The sequence below is a fragment of the Eleutherodactylus coqui genome, chromosome 7 (genome assembly GCF_035609145.1).
Source record: "Eleutherodactylus coqui strain aEleCoq1 chromosome 7, aEleCoq1.hap1, whole genome shotgun sequence".
Lineage (NCBI taxonomy): Eukaryota > Metazoa > Chordata > Amphibia > Anura > Eleutherodactylidae > Eleutherodactylus > Eleutherodactylus coqui.
In genome coordinates, this window is record NC_089843.1 from 185,435,493 (window position 1) to 185,459,648 (window position 24,156).

The 24,156-nt window shown below is 41.2% G+C and overlaps 1 protein-coding gene across 2 annotated transcripts; it reads left to right on the forward strand.

Annotated features, from left to right (window-relative positions):
* Positions 1–1,614: 1,614 nt before the first annotated feature.
* Positions 1,615–20,804, forward strand: LOC136573005 (uncharacterized). Of its 2 annotated transcripts, XM_066574092.1 has the most exons (6): positions 1,615–1,769; positions 2,212–2,346; positions 5,730–5,794; positions 7,728–7,784; positions 10,817–10,897; positions 18,204–20,804. In XM_066574092.1, the coding sequence occupies exons 3-6, from the start codon at positions 5,741–5,743 to the stop codon at positions 19,206–19,208; spliced, it is 1,197 nt and encodes a 398-aa protein (XP_066430189.1). In that variant the 5' UTR covers positions 1,615–1,769; positions 2,212–2,346; positions 5,730–5,740; the 3' UTR covers positions 19,209–20,804. The 2 variants fall into 2 exon arrangements, with proteins under 2 accessions (XP_066430189.1, XP_066430188.1); XM_066574091.1 differs by lacking the exon at positions 2,212–2,346 and having other exon boundaries at positions 1,616–1,769.
* The last annotated feature ends 3,352 nt before the right edge of the window (positions 20,805–24,156 follow it).

The window sequence follows — 24,156 nt, forward strand, 5'->3', positions numbered from 1 at the left end:
TAAAATTTATCAGTTTTTGTCAGTTCTGAGCGATTATTTAGCATTGGCTACTAATGGGCTAATTAGCCCATTAGTAGCTTACTAGCTTCATTTGCATGTATTTAAAAGACAACAGGTGGTCTGTTTTCTAAATACATGGCTATTGTTCTGCCACAGGCTGATGGCTGCAAACAAAATCAGCCTGCCCCTAAAAAAACTCAGCATGCAGTCCCTGCTATCAGGGACAATGGATTTCACGCTGACCTGATGTCAGCAATGAACGAACAGTGCACAGTAAGTGCACAATGGGTGCGCATTTACACGCAACGGCTATCGCTCAAAAGTCGTCATTTGGACGAATTAAATGGGCTTTAAGACTGCTCTCACTTCTACGGAGAGGATTCAATTTTCCTGCTCCTCTTTGGGTGCAGGAAATGGGAATTCGCCGGCTGAACAGATCCATTTCAGGACAGAATCGAGACGAAAAAATGCCAAAGTCTATATTGGGGTCTGTTCGGTTTCTGCCCTGCTGCCCATCATTTTATGGGAAGAAAAAGCGCTGTATGCAGTACTATTTCTCCTGGTATTTTGTGCTGGTTCTGCGACGGAACCTCCAACTGGAGATTTCAATGCAGATGTGAAAGCAGCCTAAGGCCAGGCTCACACAACCATGTGAGCCAGCGTGTTGCACACAAGTCTTGCGCACCAGCACGCAGCAAGTACTCACTGAGATGTGTACTTGCTGCATGCTGCAAATCTCCATGCACTATCTTTGCATTTATGGACATGTAATACGCGCCAGGATAGTGCATGTTGCACATTTTTTGCGCAAGCAATGCACACAAAAAAAATGCTTGTCTGAGTGGCCCCGTAGAAATTAATGAGCTATTGACTTATGCATTGCAATGACAATATGTTTGTGTGAGAGCGGCCTAACACTGTACCAAATTTTTTTCATTTAGCGAAAAGAATATTTCACAAACGCAATATCTAAACTTCAGTAACACACTAATAATTTATTTTGTCATTAAGGTAATAAAAATGTTACAAAATGACTTGCTTTGTTGAATAAATATGTTGTTTATATGTAGCTATTCTAAACTGTTACTAGGAAAAGTAAAATAAAAAATCCCACACCACTTGTTTACGATGGCGGTTCGTGCCCTTAAAATACAAGACTATAATTAAAGCTTTTCAGGAAATGATCTATGTGTATCTGGGAATTCATTTCAAAAGAAAAAATTGTTGGTACATATTTCATAAACCTTTAATTAATTAATTAAACGTGACTTGAAACATGCAAATACCCTAAATTCACACTTTTTCTTTGTCTAAATGTGCATTTCTATTCCCACTCTAATAGTAAATTAGTGACTGCACTTTCCATTGTCTTGTGGTGTTCTTCTGAAAACCACAAGTATCCCTCTACGTATCACTGCGGTTAGCAGTTCTCGCATTCTCCAGCTCATCTCCTTCTGCAGTATCTCCAAAATTACTACGTAAAGGAAAATTTCCACATCTGATATTAACAGAACACAACGTTTAGGTCTAAAGATATTCCAATCATTTCTTTGGTGCTGACTATAAAAATCCTCTATTTTTCAATAAGCTGTTTTGTTTTCTTTCTAATTGCTGAAACCACAGATTTATTTTAAGTATGAAATAATCCCATCACATTTCTGTATACTTGTGACTTAGACTCTCGGGACATCTGATTGGCCGTCCCTATATTTAAAGTTCTGAAATAAACAGCATTCATTCAGAGGGGATGAAGCGCTAATAGATGGCAGGTAAATATTTTTTACATATGCTTGTAGTTTGTTGTACAGTTTGTTACATTTGTTGTTTGTAATGTTACTGTTAGATTGTATACAGTGACTGCTTATTTGATAAATAAGATTGAAATTGTAGAACAAAAGCAACTAGCAAAGATGCATCAAGCAGACACCACATGGTATAAGAAACCAGCCCAGAAGTCAAATAAATACATTTATTTATTACTATCATAATCTCAATGTACATTGGCCCACTGTATCATTTTATTTTGTGTCCTCTATCAACTTTTATCATATTTTTTTTGCATTCATGATTTTGTTCAATCAAGTTTAAATTTACCTTGGGTAATTAAAGTGGTTGTATCACAAAGCATTTTCTTCATACCTGTAGTTAAATGTATAGATCTAAAGATTTTTTCCTATTTACAGTTGTTGAAAAAAATGTTTCTATCACCAGATATTTCAGGACTAATGTTAGAATAGCGCCACCTGCTGTGTAAAGTCTGTGTCCACATCAGTAATTGCACCAAGGTGGTCACACATGGTCCTTGGTGTGGTGAGCAGCTGCGTCTTTTCTGATGTCAGTAGAGATGTAAGTGATAAGAGAGTGATGCTCTTTTTAGACACAGCGAGAACTGCATGATTCTTGTTTGCCAGAGCGAATGAACTAATGACATCATTACCGGCTCATTCACGCTTATGCAGCCTGTTTTTTTTTTTGGCTTTTTAAAAGAAACTTTTATTTAGCCAAGATTATTAACAAATAAACAGAGGCAGCCAGCACCGCAGGTGCCCATCTCGGTGGTACATCACAGTGCATAAATACAGAAACAGAAAAGCCATCATTACTTATGTATGTGCGTACATTCCTCCTGACAAATAGTATTTGGCTATAAAATTTTATTTCAACTTTGTCAACTGTTGCCAACCAAAGAACCATAAAGAAAAGAGCGACTTTAAGTCCGGAGACCGAGTGCAAAAGTAAGAAAAAAAGGGGGAAACAACAAGAACACACATTCTCGCGGTACTTCTGCAGTGCTCTTTGCGGAAGTATCGCGGGATGGACGGCTTCCATTGATTGCAATGGAAGCTGTCCGCACGATCTTCTGTACAGAATAGAACATGTTCCGATTCTTCCCTGCAAGTGGAAAATCACAGTTGATTTTCACTTGTGGGCAGGGGAGCATCGTTTACCACAGCATGTCTATGGACGGACATTGCTGCAGAATTCGTGGCGGGTGTCTGAACGCAAATTCCGCAGCGATAATCTGTCCGTGGGCATTTGGCCTTACTGTATATTCCCACCATTACGCTGTCAGAGCGTCTCTGGCATGTCAAGTACTGCAGTACTGGCTTTAGTCAGCAGACGGCGCCATTGTACTACGGCCACAAGAGAAAGCCCCCCCCCCCCCTTCACCCCAATCCAAAATTGGATTGGAAAGGGTTAAACCACCTGCTAATCAATACAAGTACAGTTGTAGGTCATCATCATCTGCAAGAGCCCTTAATTACACTACTTAAACCTGGTATAGTCTTTATATTTAGGGCTCATTCACACAGGCAAGAGAAAATTAAGGCCGCATAACAGTACAAAATGAAACCAGCGATTTCAATGGTTTAATTTTCATTAGCGGTATAATCACCCATTAATTGAAAAGACAGGACTTACCCTAATTTTCCCACAAGTAGTATTAACAGGACTAGCAGGACCTATTTTATAGCTGTTTCTTTCAAACTCGTGCGCTATGGAGCAGAGTTTGAAAGGCCTGGGAACGGCGGAGGGAAAACCGTTCATGGGCAACTACGCTCCGTAGCGGCGAACATATTTGTGCATGCGCCCACGTGTTAAAGCCCTAAGACATTATCATCTGATAGAGCCCTCAAACTGGAGCATCTGGAGCCTACAAGTAAAATTCATTTTGGGGGTCTGAAGTACAGCTACATGCAAATATTATCCGATCTCCATTTGTAAATTGTCGGCCTCTGCATTCTTCATACACTTTCATGAGAAGGAGTCTGCGTTTTTGTGCATCCTCGTCTGCACTGACATATATAGAGCATGCAGCAGGTATGAATGTGCGCTTAATGAGCATGCAAATGCGCAATTCCATGAAAAAAGGACACATTTGGATCTCATCACGGTGGGGGGGAGTCCTATGTGACAGTGCCGTGCGCACACAGAAAAGTACAGTAAAATGCACTGATATGTGTGCAAAAGTGCCTCATTCATGGCACAAATGCGTTGCCCTGAAGCGTGCACAATTGGGCATACATCCATGTGAAGCTGCCCTGAGGCTGTATTCACATCAATGACTTTCATGCGTAAGTTCTGTCTGATTGCTAGAAGGCCAGAACTCGCACGTGAAGAAAAACATTAATTTCAATTAGTTAATTTTCATGAGCAATTTTTTTCCTGGACCAATAGTCAAAGATAGAAAACGCGCAGCATGTCCTGTTTTGGGGAAATTCTTGTTCAAGCATCGCCCATTATTTGTTAGTTAACACAACAGGGCGTAAACTTATGTCCTATGGATGGTGCGGGCTCAGAAGTGAACCCATGCCATCCCACAGAGGGGGTCAATGAGAACACCAATCCCTGCCCATAATCTTTTACATGCTGCAATCAATATACATTGTGGCATGTAAAGGGTTCACAGAAGGCCAATGGATTGCCATGGCAACTGGATGACAGACACTGGTGTTCCGGCCTGCTATGGCCTGTGATCGCTATAATAACGATAATACATTGCAGTACAGAATTACTGAATGTATTATCATAGCGATCAGAGCTTTTATGTTTCATGTCCCCTACAGGCAGATAAAAAAATGTAAAAAAAATAAAATAAAAAGTTTAGAAATATAGCCCATAAAAGAAAAAAATAACAAAAAAATTGTTTTGCACATTTCCCCCATATGTTGATATTATCATATCTGTAGCAACCTGTACAATAAATTGATTGCATTTATTCTGCACAGCAAAATACATTTTAAAAAAAACTGAAGCAAAAATCTTATTTTGTTCATTGTGCCTCCCAAAAAAACGCAATAAAAGAAATCAAAAAAGACATGAACCCCCAAATGGTACCAATAAAAACAACAAGCAGTGAAGCAAGTCTTCTGCACCATTGCACCATGCAGTGCTTATGTGTGTGGGGTTCGGGGGACTGAAAGCTCACTCCTCGCTCAGGACGTACCGCATGATTTACCTATTCCTCTGTAGGCCAGTCTGAGGCCTCTTTTACACAGCGTTTTATCGTGGCTAAATTGCGACCATCTGAAGCATTGGATTCCAATGCATTTGTTCAGATTGGCAATTTTCTGGTGTGTAAAACCGGCCAGCTGGAAAAGATAGCACATATGGTGCGCTTTTATGCAACGCCGAAAGGATAGGACTTGTCCTACCTTTTGTGGGAATACACTGGCCGTTGCCATAGACTCCTATGGGAGCCTACGATAGCCATCAGAAAAGGGAAGGGGCATTGCTATAGTCCCTCCCCCTCCCCTTGCTGGCAGGTCCCATATGCTAGGGCAGAAGGAGAAGGGAGTTTAGCACACTAGCTCTGCTAAGCTCCTCTCCCGTCCCTTTGCTGGCAACTGGCAAGGGGCAGAGAGGGGAAGGGAGTTTAGCAAAGCTGAACTTTCTCCCCCTGGCTGACGGAATTCTGGGCTGCGGTGTATATACACCACAACCCGGCTGTCTGAATGGGCGAGAAAACAGGAGAAGCAGACGCGACTTGGTAGTGGCTACCTCTCGTTCATGTGATTTTCGGACGCAATGCGGGCGGCCGAAAATCGCAGCACCCGTGTAAAAGAAGCCTGAGCCTGTATAAATGCAAGTGGTATCATACATCAAATATGTTACAAAACTTAGCAGAAACTAATCGAAATGTAGAATAACAAATTCCAGAATAGAAAAACAAACTGCAAGAATTCCTTATTTTGTATCATGACTTAATTATTGTGCTTTGCCTTTAGTAACATTTAAAATGAAGCTTATCCTTGTATCGATCTGCCTTTTTTCAGAAGCCTTTCTACTTCCAGTAAGTATATTTGGTACTATATACTTTAGTTATCAGATGGCAAAAATGTGTTGGGACTATTCACATCTGCGTTTGCACTCCGTTATGACTTTCATTTTTGGAACAGAGAAACTGAAGTTAAATTGAATTTAAACAGATGAGGTTTATTCCCATGGAAATCAATGATAGATCTGATGAGCCTGGAGGTCCCTTCCAACTCTACCATTCTATGATTCTATTCTATCCGTTCACTTTGACTTCTTTTTCTTTACAGGACCAAAAAGTGCAGTCTGCTACGCTATTGGTCGTGTAAAAAAGAAAAAGAAGTCAAACTGAACGGATTCAAATGGAAATATTTCCGTGCTTTTTTTAATCATTGATTTCAATGGCAAAAAAACTCATCCTTTTAAATTCAATTTAACTTCAGTTTCTCTGTTCCAAAAACTGAACCCGAAAAGAGTTGTGTTATTAGGTGTGATGAAAGGCACAGAATAGAATCATAATGGTAGAGTTGGAAGGGACCTCCAGGGTCATCGGATCCAACCCCCTGCTCAATGCGGGATTCACTAAATCATCCCAGACAGATGTCTGTCCAGCCTATGTTTGAAGACTTTCATTGAAGGAGAACTCACCACCTCCCATGGCAACCTTGTCCACTCATTGATCCCCCTCACTGTCTAATATCTAATTTGTGTATTAGTGTATCTTGACGCCACCGGAAGCTAGGGGTTTTACAGGAGTAATGCCCCTGTCACACCCCTAGCTCCTGATAGGGTCAACGTATTAAGGTCCTAGCAGCACAGTGTGGATTGATTTGTGTGTGCAGGGCATGCAGAAATCAATCCACACTGTGCTGTTGCCTGTGTCTGCTGCGGTCCGGGCGTTAATTGAGCAATGCTTACCCCCCCTGGGCGGCGCCTCAAGGCTCCCTGCCTTCCGTCCCCTGACTCCTAGGTACGGGACGCCAGCTGTGTGCTCACAGCCGGGGGCCAACTGACTGCTGTGTCTTGCGTGGGCCGGCTCTTTTATGGCTGACGGGTGCTCCCCCAGTGACAGCTGAGAATACTGTGGCCGCCTCTGTGCAGGGCCAACTGTCTGCTCTGTCTTGCACCGGCTGGCTCTCTGCTGGGTGACGGCTAATCCCCCGCTGACAGCTGACAAGACGGCAGCCGCCTTTGTGATAGGTGAGGGCGGCCGCGTCAATGATCCGTTACGGATGCTCCCTCCCTGACAGGTGAGAAGCTAAGTGCTATCCCTTCAGTCGGCCGGCAGGGGCTATGTGGAAGGTGCCGCAGCACCCCCTCTATGCCTTCTGTAAATAATTTTATTGCCCTTGCAGGACCTGAGAAATAACAAGCGCTGCAGCAAATCACATTGAGGGGGCGTCACCCCCCTGTCAATCTTGACTCCACCAGGAATTCCTGGTGGCGTCAAGATACACTAATACCATTTGTGTCTCCTCCCTTTCAGTTTCATCCCATTGCTTCTAGTCTTTCCTGTACAAATGAGAATAGAGCTGATCCTTCTGCAGTGTGACAACCCTTCAGATATTTGTAGAGCTATTAAGTCTCCTCTCAGCCTTCTTTTTTGCAAGCTAAACATTCCCAGATTCTTTAACCATAACTCATAGGACATGATTTGCAGACCGCTCACCATCTTGGTAACTCTTCTCTGAACTTGCTCCAGTTTGTTGATACAACTCATCCTGTAAAAACACAAGCCCTCATGCAGCTATGTCAATGATCAAATAAAAAAGTTATTGCTCTTAAACTGTAATGATTCAAAAGTGAAAAAAAGGCTTTAAGGGCTCAAGATAGGTAAGTCTTGAAAGGGTTAAAATGAAATTATTAAATATGTTTTTAGCTATTAACAGTATTGTTATTCTGCATCCACACAGGTTGGATTTTATTTGATATCCTAATAACATTTTTTCTTTGCTTTTTTTTATATGAAGACACAATCTCCTGATGATGTCAGCAATACAGACGGCTGCTGTGAACAAAACCCAAAGGTAAGTCTTAAACAATTTTGATTGTAAATGGCAGAATAAAATAGTACAGCAGTGTCAATCAGCAGAAAAAGAAGTATATTTAAAATGTAACAAAGTTGCCAATCCAGGTTTCAGTTTCTCGGCTGATTTTTTAATCTATGCTCCTGTACTTTCTTTTAACTATTTTTCCTGTGGGTGCCGTTACATGGGCAGGTTTTGTTCAGGTTTTTGGATACATTTTAGTATGGCAGACTAAGCTTAGGGTATGTTTACAGGGGGTAAATACTGTGGAATGTCTAAAGAGGACATTCCATGGAAAATCTAGCAGCATTTCCATATATGCAGCTTATTTCAGAGGATACAGCGCTCCCCTCCAAAATCTTCTGCTGTCAGTGCCTTCTGCACCCGGTAACCGGCGGTCTGTACTGTGCGCAGCACCGCTGGTCAGGTGAGCAATGGTGCAGATTGTGACTGTGTTTTGCATGCGGAAATGCTGTGGAATTGCTGTGGAATTTTCACTGTGGACATTCTGCAGCATTTCCTCCACATGTAAACATACTCTTAGGCTCCATTCAGATGGGGCAGTTCAGAAACAATAAAAACCGCACTAAAAAGTGCATTGGTGAAACTATGTGTGTTTTTACTATGTTTGTAGTAAAATGTGTCAAAAAAACACACACAGTTTTTCCAATGCAATTTTTGGTGCGTTTTTTATCGAAACTGAACCACCCTGTGTGAATGGAGCCTGAGGGTGCCTACCCACTAGCAATATATTTTCTTGCTATATGAGAGCGAGTGCCTCGCAGCGCAGAGAAAACTCAGCGATATCGCTCAGTGTGCTCAATTGGGCTAGTGATAGCAGCGCCGGCCCCATTGAAAACATAGGGAGTACATTGCGGACTTCTGCCATAGCTGTCACAGCTATGGCAGAGGATTCCTTCATTCCTGCAGGATGAAGGAATCTTCTGCCATAGCAGTCACAGCTGTGGCAGAAGTCTGTGATGCTATCCTATTGCTTTCAATGGGGTTGGCACTGCTGCGGCCCCATTGAAAGCAGCAATGATTTGCGGGAAAGGGCTTGAAATATAAGCCCTTCCCTGAAAATCAGCCCTAGCTGGGAAAAAAAGGGAAAAAAATTATTCTTACCTAGAAGAACCATTTGGCTCCTCTGTCTGGCCCCGGCAGTCATCTTCTGGCCCCGAGAAAGCACTTGTCTCATTGGCTGAGCGCTCAGCCAATCACAGGCAGCGCTTAGCCATTAAATGACAGCTGTGCGCTGCCTGTGATTGAATTCAATGAATGGCTGAGCGTTGCCTGTGATTGGCTGAGCGTTGTGACCAATCACAGGGTATAAAGGAACCCGCTGGGATGAAGAAATCCTCGGCCATAGCTGTCACAGCTGTGGCAGAAGTCTGCAATGTACTCCCTATGTTTTCTATAGGGCTGGTGCTGCTGCCTCCAGCCCCATTGAAAACACTGAGCGATACTGAAGATTTTTTCTCTGTGCTGCGAGGCTTGAAAGTAAAAATTGCAAATGAGTTTGAATCCATTGAAAATCATTGGTTTCATAATTATGCGTTTTCACTTGCTCTCGCATCGCATGAAAATATATCTCTAGTGGGTAGGCACCCTGAGGCCTTAGTCAGACGGGCGTTTTTAGCCGTGATTTGCGCATGCGCATGTGTCCGGCGATTTTATAAAACCATTGCTTTGCAATGGTATCGGACACATGAGCGCTTTTTATGCGCTCGTCTGATAAATTATAGAACAGAAATCGCAGATCACACCTATGTGCGATCTGCGATTCCTGTTCTCTTCTCTATATGCGCTCAATGGGGCCGGCGGCAGCAGCGCCGACCCCATTGAGAACATATAGAAGACAAATCATTCTTCTCTGCCACAGCTGTAACAGCTGTGACAGAGAAGAACGATGTTTACCCATTGAATTCAATGGAGCCGGCAATACAGCCGCTCCATTGAAAGCAATGGGCTGCCGGCGTGCGCGGGGTGAATTGTCGGGAAGGACTTAAATATATAAGCCCTTCCCTGCAATTCATCCTAAAATGTGTTAAAATAAAAAAAAATTGTATACTCACCTTTCCGCTGCAGCCGGAGTCCAGCCACGGCCGCTGTCAGTTCTCCTGAACTGCTTCTCGGCACTATTCAGCCGGCGGGGCTTTAAAATCCCCGCCTGCTGAATGATCTGCCTCTGATTGGTCACAGCCCTGACCAATCAGAGGCAGGTTTCACTCACACACCCATTCATGAATTCATGAATGGGTGAGTGACTGCTGCCTCTCAGCGCTGAGCCAATCAGGGGCAGGTCTGACTCACATCCATTCATGAATTCATGAATGGGTGTGAGTGAGACATGCCTCTGATTGGCTCAGCGCTGAGCCAATCAGGGGGCAGGTCTGACTCACACCCCCTTCACACCCACTGCAGGACGGCCGCGCGGAGCTCCGGCTGCCGGGAGAAGGTGAGTACATATATATTTTTTATTTTTACACATTTTAGGATGAATTGCAGGGAAGGGCTTATATATTTAAGCCCTTCCCGACAATTCATCCCGGGCTCCCCCGCAGCGCATTCCTTTAAATGGAGCCGGCTCTATTGCCATCTCCATTGAATGCAATGCGCTGGACAGCTCCGGCCCGTTTCTAATGAAACGTGGCTAGGAGCAGATTTTCGGGCGATTTGCGGGCGACTTGCGCGCACCGGTCACGCGATTTGCGGATGCGCATCCGTCATGCGATCCGCAAATCGCTTGAAAAAACGCCCGTGTGACTAAGGCCTGAGAGTGATCAAAAGTTTAAATGAAAAAATTACCAGCCCTACTGCATTTTCAAAGTGACAGGTTCCCTTTAAATGTATTGCAGGGATGTACTGCAGTTTTTGAAATGTCTCTTTAGCCCAAACAAACGGAGGATACAGAATGGGGGTCTAGAAGAATTCACACTTCACTGTGTGAATAAATAATTCTGCTCATATATTGAATGGACTTTAACAATTGATTTTTAAATTGTTTTTTTTTGTTCCTACCTTGTGTTTAGCTAATTTACAAAGGTCATACTTCCACCAGAGGTCTAAATGTCTATGTATTTGAATTTCTACCAGAAAATAAAGAAGCCAAGGTACATCTATATTATGATTATAAACAAATGGAAATTTACTGTTGTGTTTTAATGACAATATTTAATAATATCAGAATTTTGACTAAAAATATTTCAATTTACTAGCGTAATAATATATAAACTTCTTGATATTGAAATAGCTTCATAAAGTATGAAAAGTCATTGAATAATGGAAATCTCAGGATCAATAGACATGTTAATGATATGCAAATGATGAAAAATTGAAAGAAAATATTCAAAATATCTCCATTTATTCAGTATCCAGTATGAGGGACACACGCAGAAATACATACACTTATATGTGTTATACGCATTTCAGTGTTCTGCCACACAGAATGTGGCAACACTAATCAAGATTAGTGTTGTTGAGCGATCAGTGAAATAATCGGGTTAGGATTGACAACCAGATTTTTAAAAATAATAATAGCAACGTAGATACTTTTCCAGACTTTGGTTCATCCTTTCTGTCTGCCATTTGTTTCTGGATGAGAGTTAGAGGAAAAGGACAATTTTGAGAAGTTTACAAAGCACCCGCCAAAACCGAGACACAAATTGCACACCCCAATCAGAGTCTATATTAACTGGTAACCTGTGTAATTTGACAATTTCCTTGCAGCAGACCAATTAGAGAGACCAGCTTCCTTCTCAGTCAAGCCAGTAGGAGGCTTCAATATTTCAGAAAATCCATTAATAAATTTTCTATTGCAATTTGCGAATCCAAGAAACCTTTGAAGTGCCTTTAAATATTCTTGCTGGACCCAGTCTAGAACAGCCTGTTCTTTATCTGGGCCTATCTGAAAATCTTGCAGACAAATAATGTACCCTAAGAAGGAAATCTCTTGCCCCGAAAAAAAGATTGGGCCCATAAGATTAAACACATGACTTTCTGTCAGCCTGCTGCCCAGAACTAGCTCAATAGTGCAATCATATTCTTTATGCGGTGGTAATTTACCTTAGAGAACACATCTACGTAATCTGCAATATAAATCGGGAAGAGGATTAGTTTGAATTATGCTGATGTTGCTTGGAATACACTCATCCAAACAACTCTTTCCCCTGCGACAGATATCTATGGATTCCCATTCAATGACTGGATTATGTTATCGTGACCAAAGCATTGCTAGCACAACTTGCACTGGAAGAGGCTCAAAGACATATAATTCTATCTCCTATTAATGGAATAACCTGATTTTCAAACAGACCCCTTTAACATAGAATTTAAGGTATTTTTTTTTATAACAGTGAGAAATGAATAGCAAATACAGGTATAGATTAATTGAGAAGAATTCTAGATAGATCTATCTGCTTAGCAAATTGCTGATCTATTAAATTTATTCCCGACCTGCTATCAATAAATACAGTGTTTGGAATTTGTTGCCCATTAATGGTCAATTCAGCTGAGACGATTGGCTTGGAACTTGTAAGCCAACAATTCGCTGACCTAGGGGACTACCATCATCCCCCAACAAGCCAATAAGTTTACCCAGAGCTGAACTTTTCATTTTGACCACTGGACAATGGTGTACAAAATGTCCATTTTGCTCACAATACAAACATAAACCCCCAGCTAGTCATTGTTCATGACGCTCTTTCCTCCCCACAACTCCTATCTACATAGGTTCCTTGAATACCTCAGGAAAACATGAGGCCAAGCATACAATAGATTCATACTCTCCTGACTCCTGGGCTATATCACAAATTCGCCTGTCAATTCTTATGGCGAGAGCCATAGTCATCTCTGAAGAATGAGGTGAATGAAATTGAATAATAATATATTTTACTTGACTGGATAATCGAAAACAAAATTGACTCTTAAGTGCTGGGTCATTCCACTGGGTATCATGTAATCAGCGCCTAAACTCCGCACAGTAATCCTCCGCAGTACCCTTACCTTGCCGGAGAGTGCGAATCTTGCTCTCGGCTAATGCTAACTGGTCAAGTTCCTTGAATAATAGACCCGGAGCAGCGAAAAAATCATCAACTAAGGCTAAAGCTGCTGATGTACGAGGAAGGGAGAAAGCCCAGGCCTGTAACTGAGAAATAATTCTTCCCAGCCTCTGGGTCTCGTTAGCGGACGACTGTGCTCTTAGCTTAAAATGAGGCTTGCATGACTCCCAGGAGGTTACAAAATCCTGATGCTTCCCAGAAAAACAATCTGGGAGATCAAGTTTAGTTTAGTTTCTTTAACCCCTTAAAGATATGGCCTATTTTGGGCTTAAGGACACAACGATTTTTGGCGGATTTTCTTCTCCATTTTTCAAAAGTCATAACTTTTTTATTTTTCCGTCGATGCGGCCATATAAGGGCTTGTTTTTTGTATGGAGAACAACAGTTTTTATCGGTGCCACTTTTGGGTACATAGACTATATTAAAACTTTTATTGTTTTTTTTTATGATAGCAGGGAGAGAAAACGCATCAATTCTGCCACAGATTTTTTTTTGCAGCGTTAATCATGCAGCATAAATGACAGTCCATTTTTTCTGCGGGTTGGTACGTTTACAACGATACCAAAATTCTTATATTTTTTTTAGATTTTTCCACTTTTCTGCAATTAAAAACCCTTTTTTTAGAAATATTTTTTTTTCTAAATCACTGGATTCAAAGTCCTGTAATTTTTTTATTTTTTTTTATGTACGGACCTCTATGAGGACTTATTTTTTGCAAGACAAGCTGTAGTTTTAATTGGTACCATTTTGGGGTACATACGGCTTTTTTGATCACTTTTATTGCATTTTTAGGGAGGCAAAATGCTAAAAATTAGCATCTTGCCTCAGTTTTTTAGCATTTTTTTTAACACTTTTTTCCGTGCACAGTCAAAAGCATGTGCAACTTATTGTACGCGTTGTTCTGGATGCGACAATACCAAATATGTAAGGTTTTAATTTTTTTTAACCTTTTTTTATGCTAATATAAGAAAAAGCAGCGGGAGGCTGGCTATGACTGACAGCTGGCTCCGGCTGCGGGATAGCGCGAGATCATAAGTGATCTTGCTCTATCCCCAGGACGTACCTTTACGCCCTGTTGCGGGAAGTACCCTGCTGCCGGAAGTACCCTGCTGCCAGGACTGAGCCTGTTGTTTGATATGCAATAACTCAAAAGACAGTGCCTGTAAATGTTTGGTTAACGCCTCAATTGGATCAATCACCAAACAGTGTTATTACATTTTGGGCTAGTTATAGTGTCACATATAGTGTGAGCAGTTACGGAACAATAAGTGATCAGTACAAGTTGAATCAGATATAGCTGTACAAGGACCAGAATGCCAGAATCACCCAAACTGGACCAGACCATCAAGCAGAGCACCAGTCTTAAAAAGGATGAACCCACTCGGAGGGAGACTGGAATCAATCCAACCTATATGACGACTATCAAGCTAACAGTAAAACCCTGGATATGAATAACCAAAGTAACTAAAGCTGTCTGAAACAACAGTCCTAATACACAATAGTACAACTTAGTGGCATAGCATATGGCCAAGTACAAAAACAGTATAACCAGCAGGAAGTGTCCCTGCTAAATGGACTAAATAGTCATAAAAAGAAACTGATTGGCTGGCTGAGCTATCAATCATTGAATCACTGAGGCAGGAGGATCAATAAAGAAAATGGAATATATTCACTGGAATGATCCCTTAAAAATTAACTTTTATTTAAATAATTAAAATATGGTGCCCCATAAACATAACGAGAAAGACAAGACAACATAAAGAAGGATATAAATTGCTGGTTATGTGCCTCTATGGATGTCCAGGCAACTTGATTATCAATCAACCAGAGCTATCAATCATCTCAGCCATCCTATCAGCTAAACATCAGAAAGGGTGTTTAACCCTTTCCTGCCCAGGCAGAATGAAATATATAAGTGCCAATAGGTGCAATATGAATCCAGAAGTCACGGCACAACTGACACCCAGGTTCAAATCCCCATCAAGGTGAAATCCAAACCTAAAACTCCAGCACTGTAAGGCAGCAGTTCTAATCCAACACACCTGTACTTTCTGCTCAAAGCAAAGAGACAATATTCTGGTGATTATTGCTAAAAATCAGATTGGGATGATCCAATCTGATTTAGCATAAATCGGCACGATTTTTTCATGACAAGCAACAATAATCAAGATGTGCTGCTGGCAGCTCCATTTACAATTGCCAACCAATATTGTCCCAGATGTGCTCAATGGGAGGCAAGTCCAGAGATGCGGCATGCCATGGTAACACATTTAGGCTACGCTTACTGCAAACAGTTGCACGACAACATGCAGCCTGGCGTTATCGTGTTGAAAAACAGCTCCTGGGATACTTTAGAGAAATTACCTTATAGCCTAATGTTATACAAGTGTTTTCTAGACACTGTTTGACACCCTAGGCTTGGGATGTGACGTCCAATTTCACTCGTAGTACAGAATGGATCACTACATGCCATTCTTCTAATCTGACGATCCATCAGTGCAGAGATTCACCTCTTGCTGTCATTTGAGTTTATCGTCATTCTCCCAACCACTGGGACACACAATGCTGAACAATGCTGACATCTTGGCCTATGCGCATAGCAATCTGTGGGAGTGATAAACCAAGGTCTCTCCATTCAAGGATTCTGTCCCTCTCATGCCACAAATTGGAGCTAGATACTTGAAAATGTGATCATTTGCATATCTTAGTGACACCTTCTATTTCTTCAATTAGCATAACCTTACAACTTGTCCCTTCTTGGTGTTGCAATTTCAATGTTGAGGAGTGTAATATTATTAATGTATATTACAGCAGTTGCCAAGAATTGGTAGTTATGGTTTATTTACTTGCAGAGATATTGGCGCTCTCTTGCTTTGTTGTGGCAACCATATTTGAACAGGAAGGGTAATGTCTCTCCTTAAGTAGAGCACCAAGAAGGTGAGTTAGGAGACTTATAAGGCCATCTATGCTCCTCTGGGTTATATGCAAATAAGGAGAATGGAACAATACCTCTGCAGCGCCACCTATTGGAAGGCAGCATTCCTTCAAATCAATGCTTGACCCTTTATACAGGTCTGTAGAGCATTGATTGGAAATTGGATTCTGGCTTGGTTTTCAATTCCCAATAATTGCTCTACAGACCCGTATAAAGGGTCAGGCATTAATTTGAAGGAATGCTTCCATCCAATAGGTGGCAGTGCAGAGGTAATGTTCTATCTCCCTTATTTGTAAAAAGTATTGCATCATGTCCTATTCTCTTCAATTTTCATGGAGAAGGACATACAATGTGCAGTGTCTGTGGAGATCAGGCACTCTAATGTACAGTGTCCAAGTTTCTTGGGCGCAGCTTGCATACGGCCATGTAAGTCCAGCCTAATTCAAATGCGGCAACCAATATGGCTGCATTTCCTGTTGTCACTATTGACCGAATGGCAGATTCAACAGAGAAATATCAATATTTTTGTAACAAATTTTATAAATAATTACTAAACAATAGCCAATGCTGAGTCACTAACAGTTAATTTTACATTTTTGCTGGAAATTCTTTTTAACGAATATGATCTAATTATATTATATAAAAAGTATTCCATTATTTTATTAACTTTTCTTCCATCGGTTGAAGTCCAACTGCTGGGACCCCACTGATGTTTAGAATAAGAGAGTTATGGCTCTGCTTTACGGCAGCTTTACATGGGTGTATGCGTTTTTGCACGCACCTCAATGCTATGTTTTTGCGGTACGAACTAGTTTTTCTGGGGCGTGTATTGACATATTTTACTGTACTTTTTGCATTTGCAAGGTATGGTTTTTTGCAGATAGGATATAGCCATGCTCTGATTTAAATGGTTATTTAGCCTAATAAGCTCCAGATGTGTTCTTTCTTTTGCGGAATTGAGCAGCATATTGAGCATCCTGTTGTGCATTGTGTACCCCCATGGACTTCTATGCGAACCTTTAGTGCGCAGATGCGCACAACAGTAGAGCATGCTACTTTTTTTCACACGCGCAAAAAAAGGGAAATGAGAAAAAACCCATTTAAATCAATAGGTTCCATTCTCTGTGCAATTTTTTTGCATGCAAGTACGCCCTTGTAAAGCCACCATTAGTGCTGTATCCGCTTCAAAGTATTTCTTGCACAGTTGTGCTCCTGGAAATCAGCTGCGCAAAGAACTTCAGCACAGCCCCCATAAAGTGAATGAAGTTGTGCTGCAATTCTATGTATAGCGAGTGACAATGATCACCTTTGCAGGAAACAGTGAAGAAGATTCAGAGTTTAATTAGCACTACTGGACCATTATTCTTAGGATCAGTGGGCGTTCCAGCTGTTGGATTCCCACCAGCCAGTAAGTGAGGGCCTATCTCAGCAATAAGCCATCACTTTATGAGACAGTAGTTCTGTTGTCAAAATAAATGTGCAACTCCTGTTCTTGTTTTGCACCTTAACAAGTATTAATTTCTATGAGGGTGCGTTCACACGAGCGTAGGCGTATTTACGTTTGCACAAGCGCAGCTTATAATCGCCGGAAAGAACGTTTTTCGCCGATCACGACCAGAGCTGGAAAGCGTATTTTCGTTTGTTGCTACTTTTCAAACGGTCTTTTCGGCCATCGAATAATCACCGGCACGTATTTCGGTCGCGTATGTCCGTTTTTCCGCGGGTTGCCGTTTTTACGTGCCGTAAAATCGCCCATGTGAACGAATACATTCGAAACCATTGCCTCAGATGGTCACGTATATACGTTTGGTCGCAAAAACGCACCGTTTATGCGCTCGTGTGAACGCACCCTAAGACTGATAGAGTGTAGGAAGCCAAGAGACAAAACATGCATCGTCTGTTGTGCTATATACACACGTCAGAAAATTGCATTGGTACAAGATAAGGTAAAACATTCTAGTACTTATGTCACTGCTTGGATTTTTCCATCAATGTACCGTAAATATCAGCCACAATGATTGATGCGTCTCTCTGAACTTTGTACTAGAGATCTCTAATGATGGGAATATCCAAGTATTGCAGAAGAAGCCTGGACACTCATACAAGTGCTCTCAGATCTGCATCAGTATAGTTTTCTGACATGTTGCTATTCCAGACAAAGTAGATTTGTCTAAACTTCCTCTATTAATGGTATCTGATCAGAAAAATAGAAACTATTTATGCACGGCTGCTAATAAGTATGTGTCCTACCCTCTGTAATCCAAAGAAGTGTAGGGATCACATTGCATTGGGGATTGGTGATCAAGACACATTTCTTCTGCTCCTTTCACAATTAGAACTTTGGGGTAATCTAAAAGTTATTATAGATTGGAGCATCTATTATTTTATTACCTAAACTTTGTATTTCATATGATCTAATTGAAGGACAAAAGAGGGCAAGATGACAGAAGTGCATTTAAACATACAGAAAATACAGAAGGCCATGAAGATACAATTATTCCGACCAACAAACCTGCAAGCATAAAGGCTCCTGCTACAGAAACTAGTACCAGAAGTAATACCCATATGCCTAATTTGAAGTTGGATACTAATGATAGTACAAAAAGTATAGCTCAGAATGACATTGAAATGTATGGAGATGCAGGTTTCGTCCCTAATACCACAGAGGGACTTAAAGGTACAGAAAATAGAGAAAACCATGAAGATACAATCATTCCGACTAACAAACCTGCAAGCATGTATGGCAAGGAAACGACTCCTAATAAAGAAACTAGTACTAGAGATAATACCCATAGGCCTAATGTAAAGTTTGATGCTAATAGTACAATAAGTGCAACTCAAAATGACATTGGAATATATGAAAACACAAATTTCCTCTTTAATGCCACGGGGGGACTTCAAACAGAAACGTCACATACTAGAGATGGGCAGACTAATGGGTACAGCAACGGACCTGATTACTATGGCACTGAGGGTAGTGCACTTTTTGACATTCCAGGCTACAATGACACTGATAGTGATAACCAAGGCCCACAAGTAGACTTCCCAGCAAATGTTAATGATTTAGGATGCTCTGAATCGGAGGGACAATGTAAGAATCTACCCAAGTCCGAAGAACATATACTTGTGACACAGCCAACAACACATAAGGACTATTTTAAAAGCACTACTAAAGATAAGCCTGATAGATATACAAACAGGGAGAGAAACACAAAAAAGAGCATGCAACCAAAAAAAGCAAAGAAACATAAAGGTGAAAAGCAAACTCATAGTACTATCCATACGAAAGACATCCCAATAAGGTACAATACTGGGAAAACATTCCAATACAGTAGAGGACAGAGAAGAAAGATTGGTGGCAACCGACATAAGTATTACAGAAGCAGCTCATCAGAAAGTAGGAGTGAGAGTAGCCAGGAATTTGACTGAGTCTTTGGATCATCCATGAAGAAGTAGAGTGCTAGAAGGCAGTCCATCATTGGATGGGGGCTGGTTATCTTTTCCTTTTCAATTTTTAAATATTTAGGGGCTTTCCAACTAAAGACTTTTATGACATGTCAGAAAAGTAATATTAGTGCGTATACAGCTGAGATCTCTCATCAATCTTAAGAACAAGAATGTCCTAATGTTAAAGGAACAGGAAAACACTATCCCTAATTCCTATTCACTTCAGTAGAGGAGGAATGCGTATTAATGGGAACTTCCTCAAAACCACTTCCGCAGATCGCCTCATTCTACAAATTGGTGAGGTTCCAACGGTCAAATATGTCATAGTTTTCTTTATTGAGTAGCCCTTGCAATACTTTTGAATGTAATTCTTGACAAACTATCTAATTATATGGGGCAGACGAAAAATTCTCCAGCCTCCCCAGTATGTCCGATCCTTTGTTGTCCCCTGAGATAAGCCTTCCCTGAGAGGTAAAGTAGTGGCTTATTCGCTATCGAAATAAATATCCATACTCAGCTTTTTCGAGTGTGTTTATTTATGGGGAAATTGTGGGAAAAACTGTTTGGCTGTCCATTATATTACGGTATACATATTGACAGCTTTTACTCTCTGTATTGTTTATGTAATAGTCTTCTTTAGTTTTATGTCAAACTGGGATTAAATAATTTCATAAAAATATGGTTTGTAGACATATAGTGATAAATGTCTGAAAATGCCACAAATCTTTTTCTCTAAACATTTTGGGGTGGCCATATTTTTTCAGTATAGGACTTACTTTTTGTGAAGCTTGAGTTAGATGATTTACAATACTAAGGTACCAAAGACTGCAAATGATAATGCTACATTTTACATGTCCCTTGTTTGCGCCCCCTAAAAGTTACTAGCCACATTGACTTATGGCTCTTGCTCCACAGCCATGACCTCCCTGCACTTTACACCATGCTTCTTCTTCTCTTTGCCTTTGACATATGAGTTGTCATTATGTGTGAAACCCACATCAGCTATGCATATTGGTTGAGACTCACTAGATGATTCAACAGTGTATTTAGCTGGAAAAGAGTAGTAACAGGAACATTGAAATGTGTGAAGGCATAGTTTTCCCTTTCCTAAGTAGATACCAGCAAAAAGGCCTGATGGCCTAACTTCAAAATTTATTGCCGCCCCCCCCATCCCCTTCTCCTCACATACACACTCTGAGGTCTACCGGTAGATCGGGATCTACTATTTGACCATGTTTATAAATGAAAAACTTTACCTTTTAATAATGCCTTATAAACCCAAATGACGAAAACACACATATTTATCGTATATACTCGAGTCTTAGCCGACCCGAGTATAAGCTGAGTCAATAGGTTTTACCACCAAAAACTGGTAAAACTTTTTGACTCGAGTATAAGCCTAGCTATACTCGAGTATACACTAGGTAAAGAAAAAATGCAATACTCACCTCCCACCGGCGTCTGTGTCCCCAGTGCGATGGTCTCCCCGGCAGTGCGACAAGCTGCTTGAGAATTCTCCCCGCTGTCATCTCCCTGATCGGCTTTGAATTCCCCCGCTGTCTGCGCTGTGTAAGTAAGCGCTGTGATTGGATCGAGTGCCAGCCAATCACAGACGGCGCTCGATAAACCAATCACAGCCATTCAGTGATGTCATCCACTAAATGGCTGTGAAGGATCGAACGCCGGCTGTGATTGGCTGGCACTCAATCCAATCACAGCGCTTGCCTACACAGCGCTGACAGCGGGGGAATTCAAAGCTGAGCAGATAGATGACAATAGGGAGAATTCTCAAGCAGCTTGCCGCACCGCCAGGAAGACCATTGTGTAGGGGACACAGATGCCGGCTGGGAGGTAAGCATTGCAGGCTTTTTGTTGTTATTTTTTTTTACCTCACTCGAGTAGAAGCCAAGGGGGGCTTTTTCAGCATTAAAAAATGTGCTGAAAAACTTGGCTTATACTCCAGTATATATGGTAAGTTACATTGCTTGCAACATGTAGATATATGACTACTATAATAAACCCACTAATGTGTTGCACTTTACAAGCAGTAGCTACTCATCCTGCTTAAGAATGATAATTAGAATGCATTCAAGTAGATTGTAATATTTACAGTGTTGTTTTAATATGTGTATTGAACCATTTATTAATTAAATTGATGTGGCCATCTTGATGTATTACATTGTGTTATTTTATGGTTTAAACAACCACAAATAATTGTACAGCTTAAAGTGTTACAATCATATAACACTTTAAATAAGCATCTTTAAACCAGTTTTGGTGCTAAAATGCTCAGCATTGTTGATCGGAGGAGGACCTGCTTCCTCCTCAAGCACTACCCCCACTAGGAATCTCCAGTTGCGGGGGCTGCACAGAGGGCACTTTGCAAAAAAAAAACCCTGTGTTTTGTGACACAATAGTATACTCTTATTTACAAAATTACTCTTTGTGCTTCAAAGCAGCGTGCATATATTTCGTCGACAGAAACAAAGCTAATGAGCTATGATGCAAAGGCTCATGTTGGGGCTTCCACCCTGCTCAACTCTACCTTTGACTGTGGCCCTGGCCAGAACTTTCAGTTGCATCGCTGGGTGTCTTTTAATGATCAATCAGTGCAGCACTAGATACTTGGGACATTGCTAGCATCTTAAAAGATCAGGGGAACAGGCCCCTCCCCTCGAAAAAACGATAAAAAATAGCAAAAAATCAATGTCTATAATACAGCTTTTGTAACATTAAGCCTAGGTACAACAGCTCAGCTTCATATATGATATACCTCTAAATAAAGCAGTTTTGAAATGATAGTTGTAATGTATACAAGTTCTACACAGCAAGACATGATTAAGGTGCAGTTACAAAGATTTATGAAAATAAAGGAAACACCTAGATGAGCATTATTAATCCTAGGTGTTTCCATTATTTTGATGTGGGTCACGAAGGGTATTGTTTCTCCTTACGGAGAGCACCTCGAAGGTGTGAGGAGACGTATAAGGCCATCCATGCTCCTCTCGGAAATATGCAAATGGAAAGATGGAACAATACCTCTGCAGCACCACCTATTGGAAGGCAGTATTACTGCAAGTCAGATGTTTTAAACAAGCCTTGTAACAATGACTAAGTATTGTGAGCCAAAGCCAGAATAACCATACACAGACAGCTGTTTCGGATGATAGCCCCTCATCAGTGCGCAGTAGGTTTCTGGCTTGGCTGGTGAGAGGCCTATAGACATGGGTATAGAAGGATATCATTTCTCCTTAGGGAGAGCATGTAGATTATTTTGATAAACCCCAATACATCCAGTGACTCATCATCAATAAAGCTAGTGGAGAAACCTCTTTCTGGCTGACATAGTGTATTGTGTTGCAGCGTGTGTAGCTTGAATACTGTTTCATACAGTGGATATTATTATTGTAACTTTGTGAATTTTGTAATTTCTTATATTTTTCAATAAATGTATTTTGTGGCACATATTTGTTCATTATAGCATTTCCAAAAGCTTGTATAGATATGTACAACATTTTTTACCAGGTATTTCTCACAAATAATTTTTTTTACTTACAATGGTGATCTTGTTACCTTGTAATAAATTCATGGTTTGAACATTTCAGTTTTCCATTCATGTCCAAAGAAAAACAAGAGTCCTGAGTTGTTTGGAGTAAGTGTCTACCATCTAGTGGTCGTTCCTAAACATTTTTTATCAGAAAAGCAAATTGGAAAATATGAAGCTAAAAATCAACATTATATGATCCGCATTAAATATATAGTTACAAAAAAAAAAATCATTGGGGATTATAAAAGCTGGCTCTGTGGTTAACCCCGTTGCCATGCAGAACTGTGATTTGCAATTCAATTCTGGCAACATTTGCATAAAGTTTGTCTTCTCTACATATGTTTGTATGCTTATTCCCCAACGACTAGGATTTTCCCCTAAACTCCAGAAACTACTAAAGGGTAAAAATAAGCCAAATATTCAAACTTTGTTTCAGTAAATTCAATATGTTGTTCAATCCGATGCAAACTCCATCTCAACTTTCCGTCTTCTATACAGAAAATTGCATAGGGACAGATGAAGACTAGAGATGAGCGAGCACCAAAATGCTCTGGTGCTCGTTACTCGGGACGAAAATTTCGCGATGCTCGAGGGTTCGTTTCGAATAACGAACCCCATTGAAGTCAATGGGCAACCCGAGCATTTTTGTATATGCCGATGCTCGCTAAGATTTCCATTTGTGAAAATCTGGGCAATTCAAGAAAGTGATGGGAACGACACAGCAACGGATAGAGCAGGCGAGGGGCTACATGTTGGGCTGCATCTCAAGTTCCCAGGTCCCACTATTAAGCCACAATAGCGGCAAGAGTGGGCCCCCCCTCCCAACAATTTTTACTTCTGAAAAGCTCTCATTAGCAATGCATATCTTAGCTAAGCACCACACTACCTCCAGCAAAGCACAATCACTGCCTGCATGACACTCCGCTGCCACTTCTCCTGGGTTACATGCTGCCCAACCCCCCCCCCCCCCCGCATGACCCAGTGTCCACAGCACACACCAAAGTGTCACTGCGCAGCCTTCAGCTGCCCTCATGCCACACCACCCTCATGTCTATTTATAAGTGTGTCTGCTATGAGGAGGAACCGCAGGCACACACTGCAGAGGGTTGGCACGGCTAGGTAGCGACCCTCTTTAAAAGGGGTGGGGCGATAGCCCACAATGCTGTACAGAAGCAATGATAAATCCAATCCTGTGCCACCTCCATCAGGAGCTGCACACGTGGGCATAGCAATGGGGAACCTATGTGCCACACACTATTCATTCTGTCAAGGTGTCTGCATGCCCAAGTCAGACCGCGTTTTTTTATAAATAGTCACAGGCAGGTACAACTCCGCAATGGGAATTCCGTGTGCACCCACAGCATGGGTGGCTCCCTGGAACCC

Coding starts and splice junctions, on each gene's coding strand:
- LOC136573005 (XM_066574091.1), top strand. Junction 5,795..7,727: donor CAGAAGCCTTTCTACTTCCA/GTAAGTATATTT, acceptor TTTTATATGAAG/ACACAATCTCCTGATGATGT. Junction 10,898..18,203: donor CAGAAAATAAAGAAGCCAAG/GTACATCTATAT, acceptor ATCTAATTGAAG/GACAAAAGAGGGCAAGATGA.